Raw genomic sequence first — 21,586 nt, 5'->3', positions numbered from 1 at the left:
CAGAAACTGTGTGAGATAATAAGTGTTTATTATTGTTTTTTTTGTGTGTGTGTGGTATGCGGGCCTCTCCCGTTGCGGAGCACAGGCTCTGGACACGCAGGCTCAGCAGCCATGGCTCACGGGCCTAGCCGCTCCGCGGCATGTGGGATCTTCCCGGACCGGGGCACGAACCCGTGTCCCCTGCATCGGCAGGCCGACTCTCAACCGCTGCGCCACCAGGGAAGCCCTGTTGTTGTTGTTTTTAATGGAAGGACAAATAACCCTATTATTGTTTTAAGTTGCTAAGTTTTGTGAAAATAAGTTGTGCAGCAACAGATAACACACAGACCATGCATGGGGTCATCCGTAGTAACTGTTCAGTAAATGCCAGCCAGTATCAGTCCCCTGATAGAAAAGATTAGCCACAACATTTGCTGAGTGTCTGTCACTTGCCAGATAATGTGCCATGTGCCTGGGCAAATTGAGTCCCTCCTCTGCACCGTGAATTTTCAGCAAGGGGTAGAGTGTTGGCAGCAGTCACCCAGAACCCTAGACTTTCCAGGCTGGAAAGACCCAGAGATATCTTTACTCTACCTAACTCTCATTTTACAGATGAGAAAACTGAGGCCCAGAGGTTAAATAATCTGCTCAAAGTAACAGAACTGAAATGTAGAGGAGCCTAAACTTGAACCCAGATCCATTAGTGCCTGGCAGCCTCTTCCTTGTTGCTCTGCACTCTCAGGGACTTATAGTAAGTGTTTATTGCATCTCATTGTTTATAAAGCACTTTTGATACTTTAGTTCAGGGTCACTTATGTAGAGCCCCCTCCAGACCTTATTCGCAACCCATGTTCCCTGTCGCTGGGGCAGTCCCTTTCTCTAAACGCCATCCACTCCCCAGAGCCCTTGTAGCTGCCCACAATGGTCATCTGGATCTGGGCATAGGGGGAAGCGGCCTATAGAGCTTCCAGCCCTGAGTGGTGAGATCCTGAGATGCTCTGCTGCCCTTCCAGGCCCAGTGGGCTTTGCCCTGGCACCTGGGGCACTGCATCATGACCTAGACCCCATGGACCTGCCTCAGGCAACTGCTCTGGCTTTAGCCTCTGGATCCAGTGACTATCTGTTTGATCTTGTGATTTGGGATGATTCTTCAATGAGGATGACATCAAAGCATGTGACAGGAATCTCAAACCACAAGAAAAACAGTGCCCATACCACACCCTTTCTGAGGGTACTCCAGGAACGAAGGAGGCTCAAGGGGAAATCCAGGGGAAGAGGCGGGGCAGGCCCAGCCCTCCAGGGAAGGTCATGAGGGCTGCAGGGAGAACAACACACACCACACCTGTGGAAAGGATCTGCTCTATGATGTACCAAGAAAACATCTAAGCAAGCCGAGCTATGTGGAAATGAAAGGGGAGATGGGGGTGGTTCCTCCCCAGCATCACTGCCCCCAGGCCTTCCATCCTGGGAAGAGTTCCTCTGAGAACCCTGCCACTGGGGAGGGGCAAAGACCTTCAGGGATCATCTCTTATGCTCGCTCCATTTGGCAGATGAAGACACTGGAGGTGGGTGTGGCTTACTGGGCATCACATTGCTTGTCTCTGACAAAGCTGGACATGGAGCCCAAGTATCTGGGCCCCAGGCCAGGGTTCTCTCTCCCAACCAAGAGGCCTCAAAATCTCAGGTTTCTGAAAAGTCCCCTCTCTAGTGACAGTCAAAAAGAGCACAGGGGCTTCCCTGGTGGCGCAGTGGTTGAGAGTCCGCCTGCCGATGCAGGGGACGCGGGTTCGTGCCCTGGTCTGGGAAGATCCCACATGCTGCGGAGCGGCTGGGCCCATGAGCCATGGCCGCTGGGCCTGCGCGTCTGGAGCCTTGCTCCGCAACGGAAGAGGCCACAGCAGTGAGAGGACCGCATACGGCAAAAAAAAAAAAAAAAAAAAAAAAAGAGCACAGACTTTGGGGTTAAATTGGCCTATTCCAGATCTGCCAACACTAGCTGTGGGACTTGGGGCAACTCCACATGCCAAGCTGTGCCTCAGTTTCCTCATCTGTAAAATGGGGATAAGTATGACCTACTCGTGGTTGTGACTAGGACTGAATGAAATAGTGCCATGGAGCTCTGAGCAGATGCCCAGCCCCTTGGAAGAACTGAATCAGCCAAAAATAGTATTGCTATCACCTTCCATCTTTACCTTTTCCTTGTCAGGCCCAAACCATTCTCCCTGCTGCTTTGCCTGATGGCTACTCAGCTGGGACCCCCTCTGGCACTAAATCTCCTCCTACTAGTAACAGACTTTGGGGGCAGTCCCAAATGAGAAGTCTGTCTCTTAGCTGGGTGACTTTCCATAAGTCACTTAACCTCTCTGAACTTCAGTTCCTGATATGTCAAAAAGAGAATCATAATAGCCATGATCATTCTCGGACAAATTAGTGACACAAAGAATGGTAGGGAAGGGGGTTGTTATAGATTAGAAGAGATTAATGAGAAGAAAAACAACAAAATGCTACATGTAAGACCTTATTTGGATCTGATTTGACAAATTAACTAAAAAGACACTTGAGGGCTTCCCTGGTGGCGCAGTGGTTAAGAATCCGCCTGCCAGTGCAGGGGACACAGGTTTGAGCCCTCGCCCGGGAAGATCCCAAATGCCGTGGAGCAACTAAGCCCGTGTGCCACAACTATTGAGCCTGCTCTCTAGAGACTGCGAGCCACAACTACTGAGCCCGCGTACCACAACTGCTGAAGCCTGTGAGCCTAGAGCCCACGCTCCGCAACAAGACACTGCAATGAGAAGCCCACACACTGCAACGAAGAGTAGCCTCCGCTCGCTGCAACTAGAGAAAGCCCGCGTGCAGCAGCGAAGACCCAATGCAGCCAAAAATAAATAAATAAATAAAATTTATTTTTAAAAAAAGACATTTGAGACAATCAGCAGCCTCTGAAAATGGTCTGGGATTTAGATAATATTAAGAAATTTTTGTTATTTTTGCTATGATAATGGCATGTGATTATGTAAAAAAATCCTTATCAGTTAGAGATGCTTACCAAAGTACTTATGGGTGAAATGATTCGATGACTAAGATTGACTTTAAAATATTCTAGAAAATAGAAGTTTGTTGGGGTATAGATGAAGTAAGACTGGGGAAATGTTGAAAAGAATTGAATCTGGGTTTGGTCACATGAGTTCATTATACCATTCTCTCTACTTTTCTATGTTTGGGATTTTCATTAATAAACAGTAAAAATGAAGATGCGTGGAGACTTGCAAAGAGTGAAGCAGTAAAATATGGTAGTTAAGAGCTCTGGGCTCAGATGCGCCACTGCTATTCCACGTTTGTCTTCGTCTGTCAGTCCATAGCTTCACAGCTTGTTCTAATAACTGGTAAGGATACTGTTTTATAACTTCCTGCTTCTGATGCTGGCTTTGCCACTCACTGGCTGGGGGACTTTGTCCAAGTGACTTAACTGCCCTGAGCCTCTATAACTCAGCTGCAAAACAGGGAAAATCATGATCCCTGCCTCACTGAGTTATTTTGAAGACTGAACAAGAGGGAAAGATGGAGGGATTTCCCTGGCAGTCCAGCAGTTAAGACTGGACACTTTCACTGCAGGGCACATGGGTTCGATCCCTGGTCGGGGAACTAAGATCCCTGCATGCCGAACGGCCTGGCCAAAAAGTAAAAAAAAAAAAAGAGAGAGGGATGGATGGAAAGGACTTAGCACAGTGCCCGGCGTGCAATAAGCACTAAATAAATGCTTCAGTGTGACGAGCACAGGTTTAGGAGTCAGGCTACCTTGGATGTGAACCCCAGCTCAGCTCTGCTACTTGTGGCTGTGTGACTCTGGCCAAGCCAATTAACTCTCTGAATCTCATTTCTTCCTGGGAAAAACAAAGATCAAAATATCTCTCTTGCAGGGCTGTTGTGAAGATTAAATGACAAGACATGTTTTGCTGCCCAGCATGGCCCATGTGAGAATTTCCTTTTCTCACCCCTTGACTTTCAACAGTGCTGGCCTTGCCAGCTCCCAGGCTGGAGTCGATCCCACTGTCTATTTGCGTGGCTTTTGCACCTGAACTGCCAAGTGTGGCTAGAGAAAGTCAACAGAGCCACGTGAATGGCTCCTCTCAAATGGCAAATCCGTGTTGAGAGACACCAGCGAGGCTCTTCTGCCCACAGACAGTCCTTCCACCCCTCTCTAGGGCACTTCCTCTTATGCTTCACACACTCATGCTCCCCTTCTCCCTGCCTCAGCTCAGAAGGTGACCTCAGCTCTCTCTTGACTGACGGAGGTTATCAATATGAGCACATTTCTCTCCATCTCCCAACACTGCTAATTCTAACTTCCATCCTTTCCTCTCTCTCATCCTCCCAGCTCAAAAGTTGGAGTGTCCCTCTCCTTCCCAAGGCTTTTGGATTTATGCCATCAACCTCACCACCCAGCTCCACTGTCTGTACCATCTCAGCCAAGAAAAACTCACTCAACTACCTCAATCTCCCCCAAGTCTGACAGTAACCCTGCTGCTTCTATGTTTAATTTGCTCATTCACTCATCCACCCATTTAAGAAACATTTCTTTGTGCCTACTCCGTGCCAGGTACTGGAGGTACAGAGACAAATAGAGACAGTCTTTGCCCTCAGTCTTCTAAGTCCAGAGGGAGAGCCAGACTCACAGCTGGCAAGATGACAAGTGAGATGTAAAGGTGGACCCATGTTTGATGCAGAGATTGACTGGATGTGCAGGAAGGAGGAAGGAGGAGCCCCAGGATGGCTCTCAGCTTTCTGGTCTGTGCAAATGGCTGGATGGGAATGCTGTCCACCGAGGCATGAGACAAGGAAAACGGAAGCAGGAGCTTGGTTGGGGGGGAGATGGGGAGGAGATGGTGTGTTCTGTTTGGGGTATGATGAGTTTGAGGTGCTATGAGGACATCCCAGTGGAGATCTCCAACAAGTCTTCAGCTTAAGGGAGAGAGGGGTCTGAACTGGAATTAGAGATTTGAGAATCATTGGCATAAAAGAGTTGGAACCATGAATGGATATAGAGTGCTCTTCTGCAAGTAACAGATTAATTACACTGTCCTGACATTTGTTATCTCACATTTTAGAGGACACTTCTGGGGGTGGGTAGACTGGCAGCACAATGATGGCATCAACGACCCCAGTGCTTTCTGTAGTTCGTCTTTGCCATTCTAGGGAGTTGATTTCCTTTTCAGACTCGTCCCTTCATGATTGCAAGATAGCTGCCTCACCCTCTCATAACCTCATTCAAAGGCAAGAATGAAGCTTTCTTCTTGCACTTTCCTTTTTATCAGGGAGGAAATCCTTTATCTTTAGCCCACCTACACTAGCCCTTGGATCTCCTTGACCATAACTATGCCACTTTGGCAAAAGAGAATGGGATTCCACGATAGGCTGAAGCCTTTGTCTCCTGTGGCAGTGAAAAGGCCCTCCTTCCTGGAGAACGGTGCTACCTTATGCCTGAACAAAACTGAGCAAGGAAGAAAAGATGGCCTCTTTTCAACTCTCATCCTCCTCCAGCCCCTGGCTGGCCTGGCAGTGTTGACCTACAGTTCAGTAGAGACTTGAAGAGCTTGGACTCCTGAGTCAAGCATATCTGGGTTTTGTCCTAGGGCCCCTTCTTACAACCTGTGTGACTTCATACAAGTTATTTTACTTCTCTGTGCCTGAGTTTCCTCATTGTGGAATGTTGATGATACAATAGTTCTTATGTTGCTGGCTATTGAGATGATGAAGTGAAATAATGTGTATGAATTGCTTAGCCCAGTGCCCAGCATATAGTAGGTGCTCAGTTAAGACCAGCTGTTGACATTTTGGGAGGACTACCCTCTCCTTGAAATCGCCCACTCCTTGTCCTCTAGGCCCCCTCCTCTTTCTGTGACTGGTTGCCCTTCTTCTTCTCCTTCCCGTTCCCCTTCCTAAGGTTGGCTCTTATGCCTTCACTACTTACTAGGTCTCGTCTCAGGGCTCCAACCATCAACTCCTCTCCAGGCTGAGGTCATCAAACCTACTCTCTTGCTGCCCCTCTTCCGTGAGATCATGAATACTCCTCCTGTAGGTTCTACAGCCTGTTAGGCTCATCCTGAGGCCTGATGTTACTGCTCCCACTCTTGCCCCAGCGCCTTATACCAATGGCTCTTTGCATGACATTCTACCTCAAAGACAACCGTTGGAACTGCTCTAATGACTTCTACCTGCTGACATGGACGACGGTCAAGAAGGACGTTGGGAAAAATTTAAATTTGTGCAGAGAGCAGACAGGAACATCTGGATAATGTCTAAGTGGTTAGGTAGGGCTTCGTGGCACTACGTGATATTTATTTCTGTCTGCCTCCCTCCCTAGGCTGTGAGTATCTCAGGGCAGGGAAAAGGATTACTCATTTATCTACCACCTTGGTGCCTGATGTATAGTTAGTACTCAGAAAATGTCTGTTGAATGAATAAGATTCCTGGCTTTGCCACTTACTTTCCAAATGACTTTGAATAAGGTCCTTTCTTTCTTAGACCTCAGTGTCAAAATCTATAAAATGGGGCTTCCCTGGTGGCGCAGTGGTTGAGAGTCCGCCTGCTGATGCAGGGGGCGGACACGGGTTCGTGCCCCGGTCCGGGAAGATCCCACATGACACGGAGCGGCTGGATCCGTGAGCCATGGCCACTGAGCCTGAGCATCTGGAGCCTGTGCTCCGCAACGGGAGAGGCCGCAACAGTGAGAGGCCCATGTACCACAAAAAAAAAAAGAAAAAAAAAATCTACAAAATGAGGGAAATAGACTCTGTCTCAAGGGAGCCCTTTCAGTGTTAAAGTGGAATTAGGGACTTTCCTGGCGGTCCAGTGGTTAAGACTTCATGCTTCCACTGCAGGGGGTACGGGTTCAATCCCTGGTTGGGGAACTAAGATCCCACATGTGGTATGGCCAAAAAAAAAAGTGGAATTAGTGGTCAAAGGATGGAGGGATGGGCTATCCTGAGCGTGTGTTGGGGGCGGGGACGGGGCGGGACCAAGGTCTTTAACAACATGCTGTGCTGGGGATGGGCCTCATCTGGGGAGCTGCCCAGGACTCCAGAGGAGGGGACAGACCTGATTTAGGTCAGTGAGAGGGCACGGGCTATTAACCCCACAAATCCCAGTGGCCCACTCCCTCCTTACCAGCCTACTGTGGGAGGAGACTAATTTTTGGAGGAAACTCTGGGTACCCAGTCCTGTCCCGAGCCTGTCCATGAACAAGCTGTTCTTGTTTACGACCCCCATCCCAAGGGAACAGCGATTGCTCATCCTTACATGTGATTTGAGAGGGCTGGTCTTTCAGGCCTGGAGGAAACTCAAGCCTCACCAGCCGCTTGGCATTGGAATGCTCAGCTGGTCCCTTCCTGGGGCTCATGTGACCAGTTTCCAGCTATAAATATCAGAGGGGCCACAGACCAAGGCAGAATTCGGGCTCTAGGAGAAGAAGGCAAAGAGGCTCCAGGCGGGTATTTTGTGGCAAAGGCAAGACCCCAGATCTGCCTAGAGCGAGGCAGGTAAAGGAGACAGCCAGGTGGGTCCCCACGTATCCTGACAATATGGATTATAAGTCAAGCCTGATCCAGGATGGGAACCCCATGGAGAACCTGGAGAAGCAGCTGATCTGCCCCATCTGCCTGGAGATGTTTACCAAGCCAGTGGTCATCTTGCCATGTCAACACAACCTCTGCCGGAAGTGTGCCTGTGACATCTTCCAGGTCAGTGCTGGGCATGGCCTAGAACTGGGGCCTCAGGCAGCTACTCAGTTTTCCTGCAGTGAAAACTAAAAGAAAACTTCTCTCTTAGCCCAGGACCCTTCCAAACTGGGGCTGTTTTATCCCCCTCTGAAGTGAACCCCTGCAGAAGCCTCTGGAAGGGGCCGAGGGGGGTAGGGAAGCAGCTCTGGCTGCCCCATTCCTTCTCCATGACGCACATTTCCCCTCCCCACCCTGCCTGTAGCTATTCCACCCCTGTCCTGAGCACCACAGTTGACTCTCCAATCAGGATTCCAAAAGCCTCAAGTGATAAGTGGGAGAGACAGGCGGAGAGGGGAGAGAAACCAGACCCTGGGGGCTGGAGCCAGCTCCAAAGTGGCAGGGTGCCCAGAGTTTTAGGAGGAGGGTGGCCGAGAGGCACTGAGCCATAGAGGCATCTTCCCCTTTGAAGCTGTTCCCTATAATATGGTGCAGGAGGGACTTCATCTCTCTAAGAAAAGAATGGGAGCCATGTGCATCCTGGTTGGGAGGCAGGCCTCAAAGTTCCCCAGAAACACTTTACAGAATGATCTCTCACTACTTTTTCTTTAAAGTAGCAGCCCTAGGAGCTGGCTCTAATTATATGCCCATTTCATAAATGGGCAAACTGAGGCTTGGAGAGAAAAAGTTGCTCGCCTGAAGTCATTCAGAGAATTACTGTGACTTGAGCCTAGGTCTGCTGACCTCCAAACCTGTTGATTGCTTGGTTACTTCTCAGGTGCTCCCTGTGTAAGCGGGCTGGTTCTCTCATTTCAGGATAGGGAGCTTTAAGTCATCTTGGAGTGAGCAGGGGGAAGGATAGTCGGAGGTCAGAAAGGGAAGGAGTTGAGGAGGGAGCCCAGGCCTCACCTCTGCCCTTGTCACCAGCAGGCTGCAAATCCCTACTGGACCAGCCGGAGTGGCTCGGTGTCCATGTCTGGAAGCCGTTTCCGATGTCCCTCCTGCCGCCATGAAGTGATCATGGACCGTCATGGAGTGTACGGCCTGCAGAGGAATCTGCTGGTGGAGAACATCATTGATATCTACAAGCAGGAGTGCTCCAGGTCAGTTCACCCTGCAGCTGGGAGGCCATCCCCTCTCCCCAGCTCATCCTCTGAGCCCAGCTCTCCAAGGCCCCATCCTCCTTCATCTGCTCAGGATCCAGTCCCCTAGCTGGAAGAGCTATGCCAGCCAATCCAGAGAGCCATCTCCCTCTTCCCCAGGCAGGAACGGAGGCTCATCTTATCCCACAGCCCTGGCTTTTGGTGTCACCCAGTGAATGGGAGGGGATCCAGACATTAGGCTGTCCTCCTGGAAGACACTGAGACAGAAACCAGGGGAAAGATGAGATGTAAGAAGGAGAGAGAGGCACTGGAGCCAGCTAAGCGGCCCTGATAAGCAGAGAAATCACCCAGTGAGAACATAGCCAGTTTCTCTATAGTGATAACACCAGCATGAGACACTGGGAATGCTTCCTGCTGCTGCTTCATGACAATCCTATGGATCAGCATGGCTTTCATCATCCCTATTTCATGGATGAGGAAGCTGAGGCTCAAAGAGGTGAAGTCAATTACCCAAGGTTTCCCAGCTGACAAGTAGAATTGCTGGGACTGGGCCCAGTCCATCTAGCTCCAAGTCTCCCTATTTGTGAAATAGCCACTCATGCTCAGGCAGAATTTGTGCGTGGTCGAAGTTGTGCAGTGTTGGGCCTCAAACTGGGGAGAGACACAGCTACCAGGGAGATCTTTACAAATCAGGACATCCTGACAAGACTTCCAAGCTGCTGACCTCATGGCCCTTGTTGTCCCAAACCTTCACCAAGTGCCTGCCTACGGGCAGTGTCTGGCCCCCCAAAAAGGTGACAGACCAGTCCTCGCTTGAGAAAGCTCTGACCTGAGAACTGTGTTTGCTACTCTGACTCTGTTACTCATGCAGTGTAGAATATTGGGTAAGTCTTTGGGCCTCCTTTTCCCCTGTCTCCAGAGAGACAGAGTAAGATTTGTTATTGTGACTGTCAAGTAGGATTTTGATGGGAAATGTTAAAGATATCAAATATTTATTGAGCAGCTACTGTGTGCAGGCACTGCACTAAATATTTTCCGTGCATTATCCCTGTTTAATTCTCACAGTAATCCTGTAAACCATTCTTACCCTCAATTTCTAACGAGGAAATGGAGGCTCAGAGAGCATCAGAGGTTTGTCCTAGGCCACTCAGCTAGCAAGTGGTGAAGCGGAGAGGGAGCCTGTCTGACTGCCTGCCCAGTGAACATTCTTAACCGCTACTGCCTTTTATGTAGCTAGAGTTTCAACACTACAAAAATGCAATGATATCGTTGATGATGATAATAATAATAATAAAATTAATATTGCACCAAAATAGTAGCCCACCCAGGGTCGACCTAGGAAGAGCATGTTGTCAAGGCCTTTCCACAGAGTTGAATGATGATGATAGTTACTGAGGGTCTGCTCTGTGCCAGGCACTGCACATTCAGTACAGACAATTCCTGCCATGATCCCAGTAGCTCTGGGATGAAACCAAGCCTCAGAGAGGTGAAATCATTTGTCCAAGGTCACAATGAGTAAGTGGCAGAACAATCTGGATTTGAACCCCGATGTTGGTGCCTGGGGCTGGGAGGATAGGTAACTGGGATGACAGAGGACACAGGTACCAGACCCTCAGGATCTTGCCTCACCTCTGCACCTACTGCCACCCCAGAGCTCCCTTCCCAGGGGATAGAGGCAGGTGGCAAAGGGAGAGCCCTGCCAGCATGGGGGGGACCCTGGGCTAAAAGATGCAAAAAGGTAAGTCTGGAAAGGGGCTTATTTAAGACCCTGAGGGGACAATAATACCCAGGGTGTGATCAGCCATGCAAGGTTCTTTGGAGGGGAGGCACTGACATGATGGGGGACAGTCATTCTGAGCTGTCTGCTGTGTTAGGGGCAGGGAAAGCAGAGGTGTGTAGATGTGCTCTTGGCTCTAAATGAGCATATAGTTAGCTGGGGCAGTAACACCTAGACCCCAAAAATGGAATCTCGGGGAGGAAGTGACCCTGAGAGAAACACAGAAAACATGCCAGAGGCTCTAAAAGAAGAGAGACAAAGGGAGAAAGTCATCCTAAGAGTGTGTTTGGGAGGAAACAGAAAGAAGCGATTCTGGACCCTGGAAAGAATCTCGGACTGGAAATCAAGGCTTGTGCTGGGCCATCGGATGGCCCTGTGTTGCCCATGTTCTAGTTGTGTCACTTGGGGCACACATAATGCCTCTCTCTCAGAGCCTCGGGGCACCTTCACGGCATGCTTACTGATTTTTTCTTTCTACCTGTATTTAATTACCACCTTCTCCATGCCAGGCACTGTACACTGCAGATTCAGGGGTGAAGAGAATAGGCGAGTTTCCCTGCTTTGATGGAGATTACAGTCTGGTGGATTAAATATAGAATTCAATGAGGCCATGGGTATAAATTGCTTTGCTCAGAGCCCAGCCTGCTGTAACCAAGAGCATGGGGACTATAATTAGAGCAAATGCACTCTAGCCTCCCATGCCCTGACTTGCTGGGTGACCTTGGGCAAGTCAATTCACCTTTCTGGGACCCAGTTTCCTCGTCTCGAAAATGTCTCAAAATGACTCTGGGATTCTGCAATCCTTCCCATGTCCTGTACTGGCAAGGCCTAGGGCCAACTCCATCACTGGAGTTTGAATCTTAGTCTTGGTGTCATTGGCTTCCCTGGTCCTGGGTTCTCAGAGGATGGAAAGAAAAGGGTTTGGGACACAGCCCACCACTGAGAGCTTGGGTCATGGACCTGGGGTGGCCTCCTGGGGCTGGGGGAGGAGACAGGGACTCGAGACTCCCACCTCGTGACTTATCACTCTTCTCCACTTCAGTCGGCCCCTGCAGAAAGGCAACCACCCCATGTGCAAGGAGCACGAAGATGAGAAAATCAACATCTACTGCCTCACATGTGAGATGCCCACGTGCTCCATGTGCAAGGTGTTTGGGGTCCACAAGGACTGCGAGGTGGCCCCACTGCAGAGTGTCTTCCAGGGACAAAAGGTGCTGACCTGAGCTACTTCCACCCCCAGCCCGAGCCTGCTGGACATATGATTCAGGATGCGGATTTGATCCCTGTAGATCTGCTGAGCCGACCTTTCAGGAATAGTCACCCTGGAGGGACTTCCCGCCCGCAGGGCCAGCAGCCCTTGCCTTCCGTGGGGAGGTGGCTGAGCTCATGAGTTATACTTAGAGCCGCTTGAGAGCATCTGGGTGTGGCCCCAAGGGAGAGAGCAGATCCCAGGGCCAGGCCACCAGGGCCCTCTCTGGCCACGAGTTCTACCACCCAGTGTGGTTTGGGTCCCAGATACCCCTTCCTGTGCTGGTCACCTCTCCCTAGATCCCTCTGCAGCAGGAGGCAGGTGAGAGTCCTCTCCCTGGCCCTCTGGGCCTGTGGGAGCCCCACCATGCTGTACGTGCAGTAAGCTGTGGCTCCCCTTTCTATACTCTTTCCTCCCTACCTCTTACTCTTCTCTTGATCTCTCTCTCTTCTAGAATTCTCCAACCTCTTTCTTGTATGGATCCCTCCGTTGCTAGAAACAAACCCCTCCTCTGCCAGCACACTGCTGTGTATTTTGGGCAGCTCACTTCCCCTCTCTGGGCCTCATCTGTAAAATGAGGGATGCAGTATCTCTCTGATATTTTCTGCTCTGGAGCTGAGCTGTACCTCAGAAAGAGGCTCTTTCTAGCAGAGAGGGGAGTGAGGGTGCCGTTTTGCTGCCACTCCCCAGAGGGCAGACCCTGAGACTATTTTTGTCTCTCTTCTCCTGATCCCCCACCCCTTCCTCCCGTCTAGACTGAGCTGAGTAACTGTATCTCCATGCTGGTAGCAGGAAACGACCGTGTTCAGACCATCATCACTCAGCTGGAGGACTCCTGCCAAGCGACCAAGGTGAGGGGAAGACTAGCTCTGCCTGGGGGTTCGAAGCCTCCCAGCACAGCTTGGTCTCTGGGGTGTTCAAGCAGGGAAGGTGGGGGAGGGACTGACTAATCAATTCATCCACCCACTCAACAAACGCTTCCTGAGGACAGCTGTGTGTCAGGCTCTGCCAGAGGTGCTGAGGATGGGGCGGTGAGCAAGACAGACCAGGTCCCTGACGTCAGGCAGTGTCCCACCAATAATTCCCAGCATTTATTCAGCACTAGTAGCTTTTAGAACATTGTTCTCCAGTGTGCTGTAGACTAAAGCTTCTCAAACTTTAACGTGCATGCAAACCACCCTGGGATCTTGTTAAAATTCAAGTTCTGATTCAGTAGGTCTAGAATGAGGCATGAGAGTCTGCTTTTCTAACAAGCTCCCAGGATTTGCCCGAGTTGCTAGTCCATGGACTACACTTTGAGTAGCAAGACTGTAGAGGCAGAAGGCAACTTTTCTATCCCTGCAAAAACTCCCATGATTTTCCATCTCCCCTTGTGGGGACCTGGAAATGAGATGGGGGAAAGGGATCATTATATTTCTGGTGGACAAAAGAGTTGTGTGAAGGATAGGTTTAAAGGAAGGAAGAGGGATGTTGTTATTACCCATAGCAACATAATAACATAGCAACATAATAACTGGGAGGGGCTCCCAGGCTGACAGAGGATACTAGAGCCCCCAGTCTGATGAGATGCTATTATTATACCCATTTTATAGGTAAGGAAACTAAGATTAGCATCAGTGTTGGACAGAAGGAAGCCTCAATGTGGAGGCCACTAAGGGAGGAGCAGCTTCTCCACCTCTCTGATGACCAAATACTGCAGAGCTTCCCCAATCTGGTCTTGGTCCTAAAATGGGAGGAAGACTGTGGCTTGGGGAGGCCCACATACATCATCCCATCTGACCTTAGAGTCTCTACTTTTTTTTTTTTTTTTGCGGTATGCGGGCCTCCCACTGTTGTGGCCTCTCCCGTTGTGGAGCGCAGGCTCCGGACGTGCAGGCTCAGTGGCCATGGCTCACGGGCCCAGCCGCTCCGCGGCACGCGGGATCTTCCCGGACCGGGGTACAAACCTGTGTCCCCTGCATTGGCAGGCGGACTCTCAACCACTGTGCCAGCAGGGAAGCCCAGAGCCTCTACTTTTGAGGAAAGGTGTAGCTTTCTCTATGACCCCAGCCTCCAAATGTTACTGGTGTACTAAGTGGCTAGGAAACCTTAGCAAATGCTTTCTTCTTACTAAGGCTTCATTTCGTGTTCTGTAAAATGGGGGCACAATAAATTTCCCCCAGCTTCACACTTTTTATTCCTAGCACACCCATCCCAAGAAGGAAGCGTTGGGGATAGGAAGGAGGGCCTGCAGGATGTGACTCCAAGATTTCTGTCCCCAGGAGAACAGTCACCAGGTGAAGGAAGAGCTGAGCCAGAAGTTTGACGTGCTGTACGCCATCCTGGACGAGAAGAAGAGTGAGCTGCTGCAGCGGGTCACGCGAGAGCAGGAGGAGAAGCTCAGCTTCCACGAGGCCCTCATCCAGCAATACCGGCAGCAACTGGAGAAGTCCAGCAAGCTGGTGGAGACAGCCATCCAGTCCCTGGACGAGCCTGGCGGGGCCATCTTCCTCTCGGTGAGCAGGACTGGGACGGTGTGGGCACTTCAGCTCCACAACTCTGTCTGAGGGTCAAGTTGTGCTCCATCACTGATCACCAAAGAATGTGCCCTTGGGCAAGTCATTTAATGCTCTCCAAACCTCAGTTTTCTCGTCTGTAAAGTGAGCATGTAACAGTTCCTACCTTCTTTCCTCTTAACGGATTTTATGAGGATCATATAAAAGGATGTTTGTGAAATGGCTTTGCAAGCGGCAAAATACAGTGTCCACGTAGAGACTATTAATTGAGCACCTACCATAGGCCAGCCACTGAGGTGGAGACACAGATGAATGAGACACAGCCCTACCCTAGAAGAGCTTCTTGGGGGAGACATAAAAGGATCAGCTATAAGATTTTGTGAAGGAAGAGTAAAGTTCAATAAAAATTTCCTAAGCACGTACGGTGGGCCAGGCTTTGTGCTATACATTGGGTATAAAAAGGTGATTAGGTATCATTCTCATCTTGAAGATTTCAGAGTTCAAGAGGGTTTAGACTGACACTCCTAGAATCCAAGCTTCCTGCCAGGACAATGGGAGGGTCCTAGGATGATGAGCAAGGTGTGTGCAGACGATGGACAGAGGGAAAATCCGAAATCTGTTCTGCTGAAGCTGAGGAGCGGGTCACAGCTGGGCTAGGGAACGGCACCAAGTGCCCATCTGCAGAGCCCAGTCACTGGTTTTGCTGACTTCCTGGGGCTACCCTTTCTGCAGTCCTAACCCTTTGCTCTTTCTTTTCCCCCACAGAGTGCCAAGCAACTCATCAGAAGGTCAGTGTCTCTCCAGGGCTATGATCCAAGGCCCCAGCTCCCTTCAGGGCCTCTGACTTCTGTCCAGAGGGCCTCCTCCTTTGCATTAGGTGTGCTGGGAGGGTCTCACCCCAGGATAGCTTTCCTGGCCTTTGCACCCCTGCTTTCTTGGACCATCCATTCTGCTTGTGACTGGAGAGGAAATACTCCATCCTCCAGGGGGAGTCACTGGGTGCAAGGCCTGGGTGTGGGCACAAGCACGCGCACTGGTATAAGTTAGGGCTAAAACAACTCCTTCCTTCTCTGAGGCCAGAGATTTCACTGTGCTCCCACCCCACCCATTTTTGTCTCTCCCCTACAGCATTGTGGAAGCGTCCAAGGGTTGCCAGCTGGGGAAGATAGAGCAGGGCTTTGAAAACATGGACTACTTTACTTTGGACTTAGACCACATAGCAGATGCCCTGAGGGCCATCGACTTTGGGACAGGTAAGGGGCTATTTCCCCGCAAAATCAGCTTCCCTCCCACTGAGCCCCACATAGAGGCAGATACACTAGCAAAGACGCCCAGATATCAGCTAAATTCATACAGCCAACTTCTCGATGAGCCCAGAGCCCACCACAGTGCCTGGTACATAATTGTTGCTCAATTAATTATGTATGGACCTGCTATAGGGAGGAACCTGGAGCAATAGAAAGAGCTTGGCAATGGAGTCAGGCAGACCTAAGGTCAAATCCGGTTCTATCACTTCTTATCTGTGTGGCCTTTTGGATGCTCCCTCCACCTCTGAAGTTAGGAGCTTCATTTCCTAGCTTTAAACTTAGGTAACAAATGGGCCTACTGATAATGACCACTGAACGATGCTGTTGCAACAAATAAGGTATTTCTTCAGAAGCCTTTGTAAGATGCTAGACATATACTAGTTATTGCCTAAAGCTAGTCTTGGCTTCAGCTTCTTACTGCTATAATCGCGGACACTCAGGCACATTCATTTATCTATAGTCTGTCCTTGCTTCTGTTTGTGATTACTCTCCCATAACGTACATATAATAATTGTAACACTATAACCATAACAATAATAAAGGAAAAATAATAAGAGAAAATGAGGCAACCAGATGGAGAACAAAGATTTTGATAGTTTGCTCAAGGTTACACAGTTGAAAGACAGCTAGTTAGCAACAAAGAAAGAGAGGGCGGATCCAATTCTGCTGAATGTTGCACTTGTCTGAGAGGTGATGCTCCAACGATCTGCTGAGAGAAAGAAAGCGGGGTAGAGGTTGTTCAGGAACAGGGAAGAACTGCGAGTGGGCTGGCAAGAGAAAGAGAAAAGCTTCTTGGCACCTCCTGTATCTTCTCTCCTGCAAGCTTTCAGGCTCTGATGTGTTAAATCTATTCCCAGAAGCCCACATATACCCTATTCTTGGGTAAGGACAAAATGCATCCCAAAGCTGAGATGTCAGTGGACTCGGGTGTATCCACTGCTGCAGAGCTGCTCCACTGTCACCCTCCCTAAGCTAAGATATTCAAGAGTGGATCATACTATGTGAACAGTCCGACATTGTGACGATCTGCACTGCCTTTAGTAATCTCCCTGAGCCTCCGTGTTCTCATGGATAAATGGGGAGAGTACCCACAGCTACCATGTATTGAGCACTTTCTATATCTGGGGCACTGAGCCCTAGATGTGAATTTTGTTGTTTAATACAACAACTTTAAGAGGTGGTTCTCTTGTCATCTCCATTTTGTAACTGAGGCAATAAAACCAAGGAAAGGTGAGAGACTTGCAGAGGCCACATACTAGTAAGTAACCCCGCGCAGATTCCACCGAGGGCCTTCTGGGGATTTTATGAGGCAGTGCGTGTACAGTCCTTAGCACAAGGAAGCACTTGGCACATAGTAAGTTCTCAGCAAATGCTGCTATGAGTAGTTAATTGTGATAATGGTTAAACCACCACAAAACCGTTCCCTGGGTTATGCACAGATCCCAATTGTCAGTTTGGAGGAATTAACTCTTTCAAGCCTCTCCCCAGATACTCTTGACAAATGCTCTGAGTCTGTAGTGACCCCTCAGGGCCCCCAAAGGCTTAAGGAAGTAGCTTGAGAGATGGGGTGGGGAAGGGACACGTTCCCTGTGAGTAGAGCTTGAAGGCGATACCCCAGGATGGGAGACTGGGCACAAAGGTTGCAGCACAGTCACTGTCTGAGGCTCGGTTTCAGACAACTAAGGAGCAGATGGCCCCAGAAGGGCTCCACGCCCCACATCCACGCCTCTGTAGGCTAAGAAATGCAGAAAACTGAAGAAGGAGTGCTAGGCAAGCAGATTTCAAAGGCTGAGCAGATTCCTTCAGAATAAGGACTCTGATCCCTGAGAATCAAGGCGTTTTTGTCCCATTTTCCCCAGGTAAAGTTGATCTGTCTAAGAAATGTGCAGCGGTACACAGTGTGCTTCCCCAAAGGTCCCTCCAGTCGCAGGCAGATCAAGTGACAGATGCTGCTGCTGCTACTGGAAAAAAGGAGGTCTTGAGCCTCCCTCGCTTGGAAGGGTGTGGGAAGAAAGGAGGAGGCTGGGGAAGGAGGACACAAGCCCATCACCTCCTGGGCCAGTGATGTCACTGCGTGGCCGTTTGACCCCGACTGGTTGTGGAACGAGTGCTGTCTCCAGCCTGGATCTCCTTTGAGCCTCTCCTCTGAGACACCAGCCCCAACCGAATGCAATTGTTCTTTGTCACACACAGGTGAGGAAGAGGAGGAGTTTATTGAAGAAGAAAATCAGGAAGAGGAAGAGTCCACAGAGGGGAAGGAAGAAGGTGAGAAATCCGTCTCCCTCATTTCATTCATTCATTCATTAAGGGACAACATGAGATCCCTACTGAGTGCAAAGTGCTGTGCTTGATGGTGGGGTGATGTTTCTTGTTCCCTGAAGGGGTTTTAAACCTATTAAGGTAAAGTCGTGTTCCCTTTACTCTTAGAGAACTCCCCCAAACTATTCATAATAAAAAGCTCCCATTTTACATCTAAATGACCTTCCTAAACAGAAAGTGACACAGCGTAACAGAGGCAAAAGAGAGCACCCACAAGGCAGGCTTGGCCCAATGTTCAAAATTTTAAAAATTAGTTGTCAACATTTTTTAAATTCGTAGATTTTTTTTTAAAAGGATGTTTTCCTTTTTAAAAGAAGAGTTCAACTAAGACTTTGGATTTTCACCTTGTCAAAATTTGGAAAGAGCTAACAACGCTGGGCTTGCCCTTCTCCCTAGTCTCAGAGAGCTGGCTCTGGGAAGCAGTTGCCTCCTTTGGATGGGACATCCATTTGCTAGTTTGCCCAGCCCCACCACTGTCAGCCTGCCTGCTTGACCCATTCATGTCACCTGGCCCCATAGGTATCTGAGTTTCCCAACCTGGCAGAGTATAGTTAAGGGCCTGGGTTCTGAATCACAGCTTTACCAAGGACCAGAGGTGTGTTCTTGGGCAGTTCACGACTTTTCTGAGTCTTGACCTACTCATCTATGCAAGGGACGTACCAGTACTGACCTCAAAAGATTAGACTGTAATTAGGAGTAAATTAGGTAATCATTTAACACAGTGTCTGGCACATAGAAACGTCATGTTTGCTAATGTTATTATTTTTCAATTCAAGTTATTATCGGAACTAAATTCCAATCCAACTAAAAAATACAAAGTAGGGCTTCCCTGGTGGCTCAGTGGTTGAGAGTCCGCCTGCCGATGCAGGGGACACGGGTTCGTGCCCCGGTCCGGGAAGATCCCACATGCTGCAGAGCGGCTGGGCCCGTGAGCCATGGCCGCTGAGCCTGCGAGTCCGGAGCCCGTGCTCCGCAACGGGAGAGGCCACAACAGTGAGAGGCCCGCAAACCGCAAAAACAAAAACAAAAACAAAAACAAAAAAAACAAAGTAGCCTTCTAGAGTTTTTGCATTGGATCTGAAATCCATAGCATTTAGGCAGCTAAGTTCTATTGCAATTTTTTTTTTTTTTTTTGCGGTACGCGGGCCTTTCACTGTTGCGGCCTCTCCCGTTGTGAAGCACGGGCTCTGGACGCGCAGGCTCAGCGGCCATGGCTCACGGACCCAGCCGCTCCGCGGCATGTGGAATCCTCCCAAACCGGGGCACGAACCCGTGTCCCCTGCATCGGCAGGCGGACTCTCAACCACTGAGCCACCAGGGAAGCCCTCTATTGCAATTTTAAAAGGAAGAGGCCAGGCAGGAATTGGAGTCTGATAATTTTGTCACTGCATCCTGGTAAGCCCTGGATCCTCCTGAGTCCCTATCTCACCTTGTGTTTCTTCGTCTTTTTCTTTCTAGACACCAGTAAGGAGATGGATGAGGGAGAGACCGTCTAGATGCAGAGAGACTGGGGAGGGTGGGGATGGGCCCAGCTGCCTTGGTGACAGGCCCAGGGTGGGAGGGGTCAGGGCCCCTGGAGGGGCAATGGGGAGGTGTGTCTTCTCTCTGCTCAGAGAGCAGGAACTAGGAGCCGGACCTCACCGCTGTGTCCAGCGTCACGAACCAGAGTTGGAAACGTGCTTGAAACAACCACACTGGATACTTTTCTACGTTGGTGCAAAATGGAATATTTTGTACATTTTTAAAATGTGATTTTTGTATATACTTGTATATGTATGCCAATTTGGTGCTTTTTGTAAAGGAACTTTTGTATGATAATGCCTGGTCATCGTGTGACGGGCGATTGTTATAAAGAAGGGAAGGAAGCCAGGTTGATACAGCCATCCACTTCCTTTCCTTGGCGGGAGGGGCTCCGTAGCACTCACAGACCTAGGAAAGGATAAGGTACTGTATTTCAGTGTCTATTCCTGACATAAGGGACAGCGACTGAGTTCGTGTTACATGTTGTTTTAATAAATGCACAACGTTTTCTTCCATTTATTACCAAAAGAGCTGGGGTTTCATTCAGCCTTTTTTTCAGAGGACAGTTCAGGGTAGACAGACAGAAGACCTGATAGGAAGAGTGCAGCAGGAAGTAGACAGTGATGGGAAGCCCAGGTTTCTATCCCACCAAAGAAGTTGTCCTTTAAACCCGTATTTCCCAATGAGAACTACGTGGAAAACTGGCCCTGAGAGGACCCTCCAGAAAAGGGTTCAATGCCTTATTTTCTGGTTCTCCAGAAAACAGAGCCCGAGGCAAAGAGTAAACACTTTAGTTCAGCTACGTTCCCAGGACAGCCAGAGTGAAGGGAAGTGGAAGCAAGTCAGGAAAGGAGGGAAGCAAATGCAAAGTATCGCGTTACCCAGCTGGCCACAGCTCCACCAAGAGACCCCTGCCTGCTTGCTCAGCCAAGGGAGATGCTTCTAGCAGGTTACAAAGAACAACCTGCCTCAAACAGTTCATCAGAGGGAAAAAGGGAGAGACCTGTCTGCTGGCTTCTTTCACCTCCCATCTCCCAGGATTGGAGTTTGCCTCCCGGAGAGTTAATGCCCTTGCTCTTCCATTGCATCACTCGGCCCTTTGGGCAGCTGCTGGGGAAGCTAGAAGGCACCTGTCAGCGGACCCTGCAGGTGGTGGGTGGAGCAGAGCCTGCGGGGGGCCAGTGGGGTTGGGTGTGTGTTTTGTGTCAGTCTCAGCCTATCAGCAACCGATGTTGTGATTAGACTGGCCCTTGTAGTTCTTATTATGATTTCAAGATGCCCTTAAGTATGAACCATCAGGAAATTCTGAAAAAATAAAGGTTTATTACTTACAAGATCTGCAAATTACATAGCATCCCTGGGGCCATGCAGTGAGTTCGCGGGTGGAGAGAGGGAGGGAGAAAGCAAGAGCCTGGGTTCCGCTTTTATTGGGGTCTAGGGTGGGGGCCTAGGGTTTCAAAGGCTCACTCTTTACTGGTGAATTTAGAACATAAGAGAGGGAATTTAAAGCGTGGGAAGAGGAAAAAAAGCGAACGGCTCAAATGGTCAGTTAGCAAAATCAACTAAGATCTCCAAAACAAAGGAGCCTCAGTAGGGAGACACGGCCTGGCTCTTTATCTAGTGCTGTGGCTGGCAAGGTGTTTATTAGAGATAGCCCTGAAGTGGTTGCCTCTTGAAATGGATGGCAGTCAAAGCTCAAGTCAGACACTCACATTACAAAAAAACAAAAACAAAAACCTGTCAGGGCTAACGGCAGGGGTGCTAGAGCTACTCCGCAATGGTCCCCATGGAGGCTCTGCTGGAGCCCAGATTTACTCCAGGGAAGGCCAAGACAGCCACCCGTGCTAGCGGATGAGGCGATAACCGCGGCTGAAGTAGCATCCAGGCTCTCCATGTACAAGGGGCCAAGGGTCTAGGAGAGAGGTGCAGCTGAGTGAATCTGAGGTGGTGCGTTAGTTGGGTCTGAGACACCTCGGATTTAGAAATCTGAGGAACACTGCAGAGTCTGTCCCAACTTTTCGACATTCAGAACTCAGTAGCAACTTAAGGGCTCTGAGCAGTCCTGCCATAATGAAAGCTGTTTAACTTTAGACAAATTACTGGTCCATCGGGTTCACGGTGTTT

General features: G+C 49.6%; 1 protein-coding gene across 1 annotated transcript; it reads left to right on the top strand.

Moving 5' to 3' along the window:
• Nucleotides 1-7,556: 7,556 nt before the first annotated feature.
• On the top strand, nt 7,557-19,444 carry TRIM63 (tripartite motif containing 63; the record flags this gene model as incomplete). Its single annotated transcript, XM_082614700.1, has 9 exons — nt 7,557-7,715; nt 8,622-8,794; nt 11,614-11,782; nt 12,576-12,671; nt 14,082-14,315; nt 15,081-15,103; nt 15,444-15,568; nt 17,816-17,887; nt 19,400-19,444. 9 exons carry the CDS (start codon nt 7,557-7,559, stop codon nt 19,435-19,437), a joined length of 1,089 nt encoding a protein of 362 aa, XP_082470826.1. The 3' UTR covers nt 19,438-19,444.
• Nucleotides 19,445-21,586: the final 2,142 nt, after the last annotated feature.

This window comes from Mesoplodon mirus (genome assembly GCF_964341445.2).
Source record: "Mesoplodon mirus genome assembly, chromosome: 3".
Taxonomy (NCBI): domain Eukaryota; kingdom Metazoa; phylum Chordata; class Mammalia; order Artiodactyla; family Ziphiidae; genus Mesoplodon; species Mesoplodon mirus.
This window is presented reverse-complemented; position numbering and strand designations above follow the sequence as displayed.